General features: G+C 37.2%; 1 protein-coding gene across 5 annotated transcripts in view; it reads left to right on the top strand.

Annotated features, from left to right (window-relative positions):
* Positions 1-12,004, top strand: part of PDS5B (PDS5 cohesin associated factor B) — a 116,746-nt gene that overhangs the window by 91,104 nt on the left and 13,638 nt on the right. For all 5 annotated transcript variants that reach the window (XM_074567866.1, XM_074567859.1, XM_074567863.1 and 2 more), the window contains exons 25-29: positions 3,433-3,637; positions 8,521-8,635; positions 9,002-9,134; positions 9,922-10,041; positions 10,381-10,443. In XM_074567866.1, the coding sequence (XP_074423967.1) occupies positions 3,433-3,637; positions 8,521-8,635; positions 9,002-9,134; positions 9,922-10,041; positions 10,381-10,443 (636 nt within the window). The remainder of the gene's footprint in view (positions 1-3,432; positions 3,638-8,520; positions 8,636-9,001; positions 9,135-9,921; positions 10,042-10,380; positions 10,444-12,004) is intronic.

The following is a 12,004-nucleotide window of genomic DNA, read 5'->3' as shown; positions in this document are numbered from 1 at the left end:
ACCTCCAGGGATGGTGACACAACCCCTTCCCTGGGCAGCCTGTGCCAATGCTTGACAGCCCCTTCAGTGAAGAAATTTTTCCTAATATCCATCCTAAATCTCCTCTGGTGCAACTTGAGGCCATTTCCTCTTGTCCTGTCACCTGTCACTTGGGAGAAGAGACCAACCCCCACCTCACTACAACCTCTAGTTGTAGAGAGCGATAAGGTCTCCCCTCAGCCTCCTTTTCACCAGACTAAACAACTCCTCATAAGACTTGTTCTCCTGACCCCTCACCAGCTTTGTTACCCTTCTATGGACACGCACCAGCACCTCAACATATTTTTTGTAGTGAAGCACCCAAAACTGGACATAATACTCAAGGTGGGGCCTCACCAGTGCAGAGTACAGGGGGGCGATCACTTCACTCATCCTGCTCACCTCACTGTTCCTGATACAGGCCAGGATGCTGTTGGCCTTTTTGGCCACCTGGGACACTGCTGGCTCATATCCAGCCAGCTATTGACCACCACCCCCAGGTCCCGCCTGGCAGCTCTCCAGCCACTCTTCCCCAAGCCTGTAGCGCTGCATGGGGTTGTTGTGACCCAAGTGCAGGACCCAGCACTTGGCCTTGTTGAACCTCATACCATTGGCCTTGGCCCATCGATCCAGCCTGTCCAGTTGTAAGCTCTGTCAAGGCAAGAATTCTGCCTTTACTTTTCCCTGCAGCTCCTAATGGATTTTGAATACTTACAAATGACTTTCCTAGATCCTGCTGAGGTCTTCTGCAGTTTCCTTTCTGCCTGGCTATTGAGTTCAGTTCCTCACATGCAAAGTAACTGTAATGGTTTCAGTGGCTTTTGCACTGTATTGATCTCCTGTGGAAACCATCTGTATGGTTTTTTTTGAGATGTTTGCATGTGTACATATGCATAACACATCTGTTTAAGCTTAGAATTTTTAGTATCGGAATTCATTTCTTGATGGTAGACACTGATTATTACAAAAGCTTATTAATTCTTAAATGTTGTCAAGTCTAGCCACAAACAAGGATGTCAAGGCCAACTCTAGTATTAAGTAATTTAATTTACAGCAAATTTTCTTTAAGTGAACACACCAGGAAGCAGATTAAACAAAATGAAAAGCTTAATTTTTAAGGTCTGTAATGGTTGCACAGGTTCTGCTATGGTTCTGTGCTGCCTTTTTTTTTTTTCTCCTCTGAGACTGACATTTTGTAATGTGGAATGATTACAGTGCAGAATATACAATGAAGTGTTGTCGCTAATTGCTGTATTAAGGTTGCACTGGTAAACAGAGACTTCATGATGACTAAATGCATGTAGTTTTAGTCATTTTAAAGTAAGTTATTTATGTATTTGACCAAACCTCTAAGCTTACCATCAGATAAGTTCTTTGATCTGCAAAACAAATTTTGATGTCAGCAGTGCTTCATATTGAAATAGAATAGAAAATAATTGAGCATAGTGTTAAGTACTTCAGTGTTTAACAGGCCTTAAGACCAGATTTAAGATCTAATAAGCTTTGCTGTTGAAAATGCAATTTTAATTGTAGAATAAATCTTTTAGATTGCATAAATTTCACTTGTTAAAAAAAATAATCCCAAAGCTTTTTCAGTTTCTTTTGTCAACTCTGAGAGTATTTTAATTGTTTAAGCAAGTATTTGTCCATTTTCAAGAATCAGAGTTGTGTCTGAGGGGTACATGCTGCTTTGCAAATACATATTTTTTTTATTATTATTATTTAAAACATACTTTTAAATGGTGACCTTCTGATTAATTGATGTTATGTATCTATTCTGAATTTAAAATTGGGCTAATGTAAGGGATTTATTTGTATGCTATAAAAATGTAGAACTTTTAAGTTTGGTCCCCATTCTCAGTGAACTAGTGTAACTGAGCTGAATTTAAGGTTATTCTTAATATTAAAAGATGAAGAAATAACTGTCATTCTAATTCATGCCACAGAACACCATCAGTAACAATGAACTATACCTTCTTTGTCGTCTGCGTCAAGGGGGACATGCTTTCTTGTCAGTATACCGACTAGGCAGAGGGCTTTTCTAAGCTTTCCAAAAGCTTTAGGCTTAGGTGATGCTACTGAGCAGGAAAAGAGGGCTGTATCTTATCCTTCTGCTGGGGAGTGGCTTTGCTATAAAGAGGCATTAGATCTTGGCTAGGTCTCAGAGTTTGTGATCTTGGGTTGCTTCAACTCTGGCTACAGCAGGTATTTCAGGGTTTCCATCTATAGAGAAAGACTGTGGCTTGAAGCACAGAAGGGAAAATGGGGCTTGATGAATTTCTTCTCAACTTAATATTTGGTTGGGAGGCTTGTTTTATCTAATACATGATCTCTTTTGATACCACTTGCAGATTTGGCAGAGTCAGTGTTACTCGTGGCTAGGTTTTGTCTCTGTACTTCATGTTGGCTGATGGCTGAAAACCCTCTACAGTTCTTTCTGTTTTCAAAGCTGTCATTTGACTAAAATAGCTGTTTATTCCTGTTTATGTTTTTTCTTTGTATTTAGAGATAGCAAATCTATCCTCTTGACTTTTCTTTTTTTGGCAGGTTAAATGTGCCAAGCTGTTCTGGTGGCCTTGTTTACCTTATGCTCTTCCGTACATTTTCTTCTAAGTGTTTTCTGCACCTGCTTCTGTTAACCTTCCTTGACCTGTGTTACTAAATGGTTTGTGGTATATTTTTAGTTATATACTTGAAGACACTAAGTGGTGTCTTAAAGTATGCAGGTAATTTTCATACAGAAAATTTTAAAGTTCATATCTCTTCTGGAAATATGTTGCTTAATAAATTGTAGAAGTACATTTGCCACTTTCATGTTATTTTACTCTGTGTTATTTGGAATGGATTAGTCTTTTACATGGTCAGTCATCATTCGTAGGTTTCCGCTGTATAATGGAAATGCTTGGTACTCTCTTCAGTGTTTGACCTTATTTTATCTGGTAATTCCATAGAATTTTATTCTGTTTCTAATATTAATGGCTTGATGAAAATTTGTGAAATCGCAGTAGTAAAATCAGCACAGTGGTTGCTGGGGGTAAACGCTGTTTTGGTGCAGATCTTTGACTTTATCTCCACGAAGCAAGTAGTTCTATTGTAAACAATTTCATTAACTCCATGCCTCAATACTGTGCTAAATTAGGCCTTGGATCCCAAGTGTGATACCTTCCTGTACAGTATCTGCACCTTAACTCTTCTCCTGATCTTAAGGGAAGCTTCAACTGATTAATTCAATTTAAATGCTCTGAACTGGCATTAAAAAACATTCTTACCATTCCTGTGTTTCTGTGGCTGCAAGGTCTGAAATTGGTTTTGGCATATTTACCTAGGCTTCCATGTTTTATTTCACAGTCTGTATTACTTTTAGAAAAGTTTACTGATGTGTTTTTTGGTTTTGCTTTTTTCTTTTTTTAATAGGATGAATGTTACCAAGTGAGACAAATATTTGCTCAGAAACTTCACAAAGGCCTTTCTAGACTACGGCTGCCACTAGAATATATGGCTATTTGTGCACTGTGTGCAAAAGATCCAGTGAAAGAGAGAAGAGCTCATGCTAGGCAGTGCCTTGTGAAGAACATAAATGTCAGAAGGGAATATCTGAAGCAACATGCAGCAGTTAGTGGTAAGAGAATAAAAGCTGCTTTTTGGTACAAGTGCTATAATTAAAATGTAAATGCGAGTAGATTGTGAAAAATATTGATGGCTTTCTGTTTTTATACATAGAATGGCTGTAAATTTCAGTTTTCATTTGATACCTATAAGTGAAAATAGAGTCCAGATTTTTGAGTTTTAACAGGCATTTCCGAGATCTTTCAGTTTTGTTAAAAGCTGTGCAAATGCTTATGCTTAAGTATATTGGCAATGAAGTAGTTTTCCAAGGCAGTTATGTGTACTGTTTGAACTTAATGGTTAATTACGTTGTAAGTGAAGTGACAATGATTAATTTTACCTCAGTAATTAATAATACGCAACCTTAATGACATAAATGCTGTACTAAATTGACTGTCTTTGCGCTGCTGTATTGAGTAGCTTTTTATCTTGTCTTATGCTGTCAAAGGGCTATATTTGTAGGCACTTCAGGATGATTTTTTATGCAATTCTTTCTTCCCAGTGCCAGCATTCTGTTCGTGGGAATGCTTTGTAAGTTATTATGGACTAATGTTAGCTATTTTTCTTTTATAAAATCAGTCCTTTTCCCTTTTGACTTACTCAAAACTACACACATACAGTATGACAACACTGGTATATGGTCATAGGAAAAGGTAGACCATTATGAAGAGCTATGGGCATTGTGATTAAGAGGTTTTTGAAAGGTTTGTTTCTTTGAAAGATTACTGATGGTTTGGCTTTTGTGAAATGAAGGGGATTTTTTCATCTCATTTTAGGATAGACCAGACCTGTTTTGTGACTCTGATCTCACAGACACTGTCAGATAATTGATTTCCTTCTGCATTTGTGAATCACAGATTTTGTTAGCCATGTCAGTCTATATGTGCCCTAGTCCCCATAGACTCTGATCAGACAATAAGTCTGCAGAGAAATCCTTTGTGTGTTGTTAATTAGACTTAAAAACCAAAAAAGCGGTGCTTTTCTCCCTCCTCAATAACACATGAAAAAGCAAAATCCATTGAGCAAACACCTTTAACTCATCCTAAGTCTACTCCTCCTCAAAGTTAAAAACTCTTCTTAGTTATGTAGGAGGAAAGTATAAGAATTCTCCTATGATTAAAAGTAATCTCTGATTGCCTAACGGTATTAAGATAGACGATGCAAACTTACTCTCAAAAATCTGTGGAAGAAACTGAGGAGCATAGGTGTGTGTGATTCTTCCTATCCAGTAGGACCTCAACGTGTGCCTATTTTTTTTTCTTTTCTTGCTGAAAAACTTACCTCGAGTGATGACATTGATTTTATATTTACTATAATCTGTGAGGAGTCTGGATTAAATAAAGGTTGCAGCATTTTTTGAGGATTGTGATGTTAATTTCGCGACATTCAGATCTACCAGTCTGAACTTTTAACCAATAAAATGTCTTAAACGGTTTGCATCTTTAAAAAAAAAAATCATTATTGCAGTAATACAAATGAGGCTCAGTTCTGTAAGATCATACTATTTAAATGTGTATGTGTCTCCCTCTGTCATTCTCCCTGCTGGCCATGCAGTAACTCAGGGTAGTAATGACGGTAGTACCTCCTTTGAAAAGCTTCCACAAAAAACTAAAGCTGAGAATCTGCATCTTTGATTAATGCAGCTATTTTTCTGAATCTATAAAAACGTGATTTTGTGATACGTTTTTTCTTGAAAACTTGGTACAGATGAGGAGGATATCTTTCAGATATTTGGGGGCATTTGCTGAAAAGATGGTAAATTTTGTGTACTTTGCCTAAAGAAAACTTCCTAAAGACTGGTACCAGACAGTAAAATGCCTCTTGCCTCCACACTGACCTTTTACAAGCTGAAAGGAATTACTCTCAGGCCTCTTAAATTCTCTGTTACTCGGAGTGGAAGCCACTCAAGAAAAGACTTACCTTGATTGTGTATCTATTACTAGTTTCATCTGGGTACAGACTTGTGTCTTGCATAGGAATCTTGGTTTTCTAAGGCTGGGCTTTTATTTGCAAGTCAGTAAGCAGAAAAATTACAAGAGTAAAGATTAATTTTTTTAACAAGTTTCTTTCCTAAATGGTCTTAAAGGCCTGTCATGAGGGTTTTTGGCATTCTGGTTTCAAGTGCTGGTAGTTCACGTCTGTGAAGCCACCCAACCTTTCAGGTTGTGTTCTTTCTTCATTAGAGATGAGGAAAGAAAGTGTAAATTACACTTTTTACACATTAGGGAGCGTAATGATAGGACACGGGATAACGGCCTCAAACTGAAAGAGGGGAGATTTAGATTGGATGTTAGGAATAAATTCTTTACTGTGAGGGTGGTGAGGCACTGGAACAGGTTGCCCAGAGAAGCTGTGGATGCCCCATCCCTGGAAGTGTTCAAGGCCAGGCTGGATGGGGCTTTGAGCAGCCTGGTCTAGTGGGAGGTGTCCCTGCCCATGGCAGGGGGGTTGGAACTAGATGATCTTTAAGGTCCCTTCCAACCTGAACCATTCTGTGTAAATACTATTTTTTTTCTTTTGTCATGACAGGGGTTAAATATAACATGCGTCAATATTTGTCCTTTTCCTGTTTTGTCTGGATCTGGTTCACTGTATTTTCCAGACCCAGTTGGAATTATTACTATAGTTATATTAGAAATTGTACAAGGCAGGAAGTTAATGAAACACTGAGTTCATGAGCTCTTGATGAGCATTCTATTGAAGTTGCTAATTAATACAAATAATAGCGTGTTAGTTTGCCTGGGACTTGCCTAAGGAAAGCCAATTTTGCTAGAGTTCTGAAATCATAATTATGTTCTTTTTCTTCCCTGCCACATCTTTATTTTTTTATTCAGTTACGCAAACAGCTGCTGGCTAAAATGCAGGATAGTGCTTGAAAAAGTGAAAGATGCTTTTAAAGTTAATAGTGGAATGTCAATTGAAACTCATTAAAAACTGCTTTGCAAGTACACTGGATTTCAATTGCATAAATACAATGTGAAATAGAAAGAAATTGGGTGATTTTATTGTTTGTTTCAAACCTTATGGTGGCTTACAGTCCGTGTAGTATAGATATTATTCTTGATAATTATCTGCATCAACAGCAATGGCTTTCTAAAAGCGTATCCTCGGAACTTGACAGCACTATCTTCTGTGGGCCTTTATTAATTTTGAACGCTCTCCTTGCTATTATGAATGAATCAAAATATTTTTATGGAGGCTGTGCATTATCCCTGTTTATGCAGACCTTTAAGAATGGGATAGATTGAGTAAGACTTGACTTATGTGTGGCAATTATGTAGTTAGTCTCATGAAATCTGCAATAATATATTTTTTGACATGCACATTATTTGTCAGGCACATCTCATATTAATACATATATTAGAGATGAAAGTGTCAGTGTTCAAATGTATTTAAAAAGAGTTTTCAAATATTATGATATATAATGATTTACAGATGTTTGGACTTCTTGTTCATAACCTAATATGGGATAGTTAAAAGCTTACCAAAAGATGATTTTCCAGACTTCGTCATGTCTTTCATCACCACTCACTAGCTCAAAAAGGTGATTTTTTTTTTTTCAAAATCAGAGCCAGGAATTTCCCGCCTTCCTTCACATGTACGTTCAAGTGTTTATCCATAGGCATGTTAATACTATGACTTTGCATTTGCCACAAGCACTCTAAGATCAGATCACAGGATCAGAGAGTGGTTTAGGTTAGAAGGGCCCTTAAAGATCATCTGATTCCAACCCCCTGCTATGGGCAGGGACACCTCCCACTAGACCAGGTTGCTCAAAGCCCCATCCAGTCTGGCCTTGAACACTTCCAGGGATGGGGCATCCATAGCTTCTTTGGGCAACCTGATGCTTGTACCATAGTAATATACCTAGAATACTAGCATGCCTTCCTTACCTGTCGTCCTGCCTATTGCACAGGGTACAGGTTTAATAATTTAGGTGAGTTGTGCATCCTCCGGTTCTTCTCAGTCATTAGGTTAAAGAAAGCCAAGTGGATGTTTTCTGCAAAATGTTTTTTGACTTTTGGTGTACAACTTGCTTTTTGTTGTCCTGATTTTCATCATCAAATTTTGAGGTGCTGAAGCTCACTCTGCATAGTGTTGGTTAGCTCAGGAATTTGTTTGTTACCTTATGAAATGTGTATTTTGTGATCATAACTCTGAGAGGGCCTTTGGCAACAATCCTTACTTTTTGAATCCCCAATGAAAATAGGCCATCTGACTGTCGGGATGTCGGAAAGACTTTCTCCTGCAGTCCTGTCTTAGGACTACTTGCAAGTCTCAGAGGATGCTAGAAAAAGTTTTGAATGCTTTGAATGGCCTAGTTCAGTTGTGCTGCTCTGTTCAAGTGGAATTAAGCCTTTCAAACTCAGTGTGCTACTACTTTGTTGTAGCTTTCATGTTACCTCCTATTTTAAACAGATAAGATAGGCTGTGGCCATTTGAATGCAAAGGGCCTTCATTTCTGTTCTGTTGACAGCAAGGCTGTACGCTGCAATGTCCAAAGAAAGAATAGTAGCTTATCCTCCAATTGTGCTGGTCTTACGTCTTGCAGTTAACATGGATTTTATGATCTGTCTTCACTTCTGTTTTTCAAAGTCTTTCAGAATACAGGCTTTGAACCAAGGAAAGGATTGGGAGTAGGGAGTGACTGTAGCTGTATTCTCAAGGTAGCTAGAAAATATGCAGCCCTGAGTGAGAGAGACTTAAAAATTTAATTTTTGCATGCATGAAACATCTGTACATCAACCGTGAGATAGAACATCATAAAGAAATGATAGGCTTGTGCCTATACTTTATCTTAATGTATGCTGACCTTAAATTTTGCTTTCCTCTGTAGTAGAAAAAGCATATTTCTTGGTATACAGTCTTTTGATGCATCTTTCTTCTGCTTTTCAGAGAAACTGTTGTCACTTCTACCAGAGTATGTTGTTCCTTATACTATCCATCTTCTAGCTCATGACCCAGATTATGTCAAAGTCCAGGACATTGAACAACTCAAGGACATTAAAGAGTAAGACTTCTTTTAATAGTGTTATTTCTAGGGTTAAAACAATCTAACTTTATCGTAAGTGAAATTTTAAGTCATTGTGATACCCTGATACAGTGTCTAGTGCACATAACAATGGCAGTGATTTCTGTAAAATATTGTGAGAAATAGTATATATGCTTTTTTTAGTGCTCTGTGATATCTTACGTTCACCTTCTGCTCATCTTACCTTCATTTCTTTTTTTTTTCTAAAGAATGGACTTCCCAGAGCTAGGCTGGTTCAAATTCATAACACAATAAAACCTAGAGTAAACTACTTTCTCAAATGTGCTTTTCAAAGGAATTTCTTTTGCATTTTTATTCATGAGGAGTACTGCATTTCTCCTTTAGGTGCCTGTGGTTCATCCTGGAAATATTGATGGCTAAAAATGAAAACAACAGTCACGCGTTTATCAGAAAAATGGTAGAAAATATTAAACAGACTAAGGATGCTCAAGGACCAGATGATCCAAAAATGAATGAAGTAGGTGATACATTTTGTTTGGAAATTGCATTTAGTTCTGGCCTGCTTCTGGAAATGAATTGCTTTTTGTTTACACACCAGCTTTAAAATGTCATTCAATAGAATTGTATGTGGAAGATTATATAAAGTAATGATTACACTTATTGTAGTATAGATGACAGTTATTTTCCTATGCCTCAGTAGATCTTGCACATTTGGAAGGGAGTTGTAATAGGTTGCAGTCCTGTTTCTGTCTCAATAAGATTCTTAAATGTTAACTTTAAATGTATGTAAACTATAATTTTTACTGTTCAAATCCTCCACTGAAGTGCTTTGTAATATTTCATTTTAAAAGTGCAAGAGTAAGCTCAGTATAGGAAGAAAAACACATGCATTAGATGTCTCCAGTGTGTATTGTGTAGTGAATATATCTTGTTTTTCAGGATTTTGCATCACATAATGTACAGATTTGTCACTTTCCTGTTTTTACCACAGAGATGAGATTTATTTTTTTTACCACCTTTGTCTTTGAAACCATGGCATGCACTATTCTTGAGTGTAGAAAGATCATGAAAGCTAGCTCTTTTCAGCTGCTGCACCTAAAGTGCTTTTTGTCTTTTGCTCCTATATTTTAGTACCCTGTGATACACTCTTTTTAAGATGCAGGCTAATGTCAAATGTTTAAGATAACTGCTTTTAAACTGAGTTCTTGTACTTCTGTGTTCAAAAGATACTGCCTTTTGTCAAGATTTGTGATGAACTTCTAAAGTGTTGTGTTGGGGTTTTTTTTAAACTTTATTATTTACAGAAACTATACACAGTCTGTGATGTAGCAATGAATATCATTATGTCAAAGAGTACAACATACAGTTTGGAATCCCCTAAAGACCCTGTACTTCCAGCCAGATATTTTACTCAACCTGACAAGGTATGCCTTGGCACTTAATTTTTCCCAAGATAAGTCTTTTTAAATCTTTGTTAATTGTAATTTAGTGGGTTTTTTTAAATAGTTCTTGTAACTTCAGACTTTTCCCTATTATAATGCAGTTGAAAATGTATGTATGTTTTCACAAACACTTATATATGTGTACACATGCTGATTCCCCACCCCACCCCCCAAGATATTGTTGTTCAGGTGTAAAATTTCAGAAGCGTAAATGATGTAAAGAAAATCTTTCAGTATTACCTCTAAAATGTATATATCTTGTTTGTTGATTGTGGCTGTGTTTTTATTTTTATTCCCTTCCCCCCCCCTCCCCCCTTACAGAATTTCAGTAACACCAAAAATTATCTTCCTCCGGAAATGAAGTCTTTTTTCACTCCTGGAAAGGTATGTACGGTGGCGGGAGCAGGGTGGGCGATGTCTGCCGTGAGGTTTTTGTTTTGGTGCTGCTTTTGCAGTTTTGGTTTGGCTGGGTTTTTTTGGTGTGTATGTGGCTGTTTTGGTTGTGTTGTGTTGTTTTCTTTTGTTTTTAAAGAAAACTAACATGTAGTTAATGAAACACTTCAAGTTTAAGAATATAGATTGTTTCTGCCCAAAGGGCTTATATACCAAAAGTTAGTAAATGGGTAGAGAGAAAAGAGGTAGGTAGAAGGGAAAACCAATACTGTCTATGCTGCATTGTGGTAATAGTAGGCAAAGCCTATTGCGTGTAAAAAGAGAGAGTCCAAAAAAACCCACCCCATAATATTTGACAAGTTCGCAAAATGGTTAACCTTTGTTTCTGCAGAAGACTACAATATTGCATATGAAGCGACAGCTATGAAAAACTCTAATGTAAATGATTTTAAGAATCACATACTTGATCTTTGGCAAAGCTGAGTACCATTTTACAGTATCTTACAAGATAACTGACTGTTCTATGGTTATATTAATTTGTTCTTTCTGAATATGCATTGTATTTAATGTCAATGTTCTTTCTTCACTAAAACCAAATCCGCGTACTCTTTAGAATAAAATTAAAATCTAGTAAAGCAAAAGACAAATTGTGCGTTTCATCTGGATTAACGTGTCCTGTTCTAGGTGATAAGAGAGCACTCATTTGCTACCTTGCAAAAGCAATAAAAGTGCAGCATCTTCATTACCCTTAACTTTGCTAATGAATCATTAGCTGCGAGCTAGCAACTTACTAATAGAGGAGGACTGCAAGTTAGGAAAAAATGCAGGTGTACAAGAGCTTCTTTTTGATTAGAAGTTGAAAGCCAACTCTTATTGATTGGAATATATCATCACTGTATTGCGCATTTAAGTACTTGAACTCCATGGATTAGAGATTCACTTCTTACTGAAGACAGGAGGTTGTGTGTCTTCCAGTTTCTGATCAGTAGTCAATATTAAGTTCTCTCATCCAGTTTTTGACATAAAACATTCTTGCTAGTTTGTCCCAAACTTAATATATTAAGTGTACTGTGACAGTATTAAATGAGAAACATAGTTTGTGCTACCACAAAAAATGACAGAATGTCTCAGGTTGGAAGGGACCTCTGGAGGTCATCTAGTCCAAAGCCTCTTGTTTTCTCAGACTTTCCTCATATGAGAAATGCTCCAGTCCCTTCTTTATCTTCGTGGCCCATTGCTGGACTTGCTCCAGTAGCTCCATATTGCTCATATATCCTAACTGAAATTCTTTTGAATCCTAAGGTAGCTTTTAATTCTTTTAAATTTCTAGCGCCAGGTACTCTAGCTCCTTTTTTGCTGTTCTGAAATTTTGTAACAAATAGCAGAGGTGTATTTGACAGCCAAAAATTTTCAGTTGCTTCACCATCATGAGAGCAATGTGAAATGAGAGTTGGTGTAGGGAGTCTTATTTTTGGGGATGGAAGACTAGCTTGAGTGGATGATAGTGGGATGGATATAAGTAGGGACCAGCATCTGCGGGCAGCAAGGCTTT

Source organism: Larus michahellis, chromosome 1, assembly GCF_964199755.1.
Source record: "Larus michahellis chromosome 1, bLarMic1.1, whole genome shotgun sequence".
Classification (NCBI taxonomy): domain Eukaryota; kingdom Metazoa; phylum Chordata; class Aves; order Charadriiformes; family Laridae; genus Larus; species Larus michahellis.
Note: the sequence above shows the minus strand (reverse complement) of the source record. Positions and strands in the feature narration are given on the sequence as shown.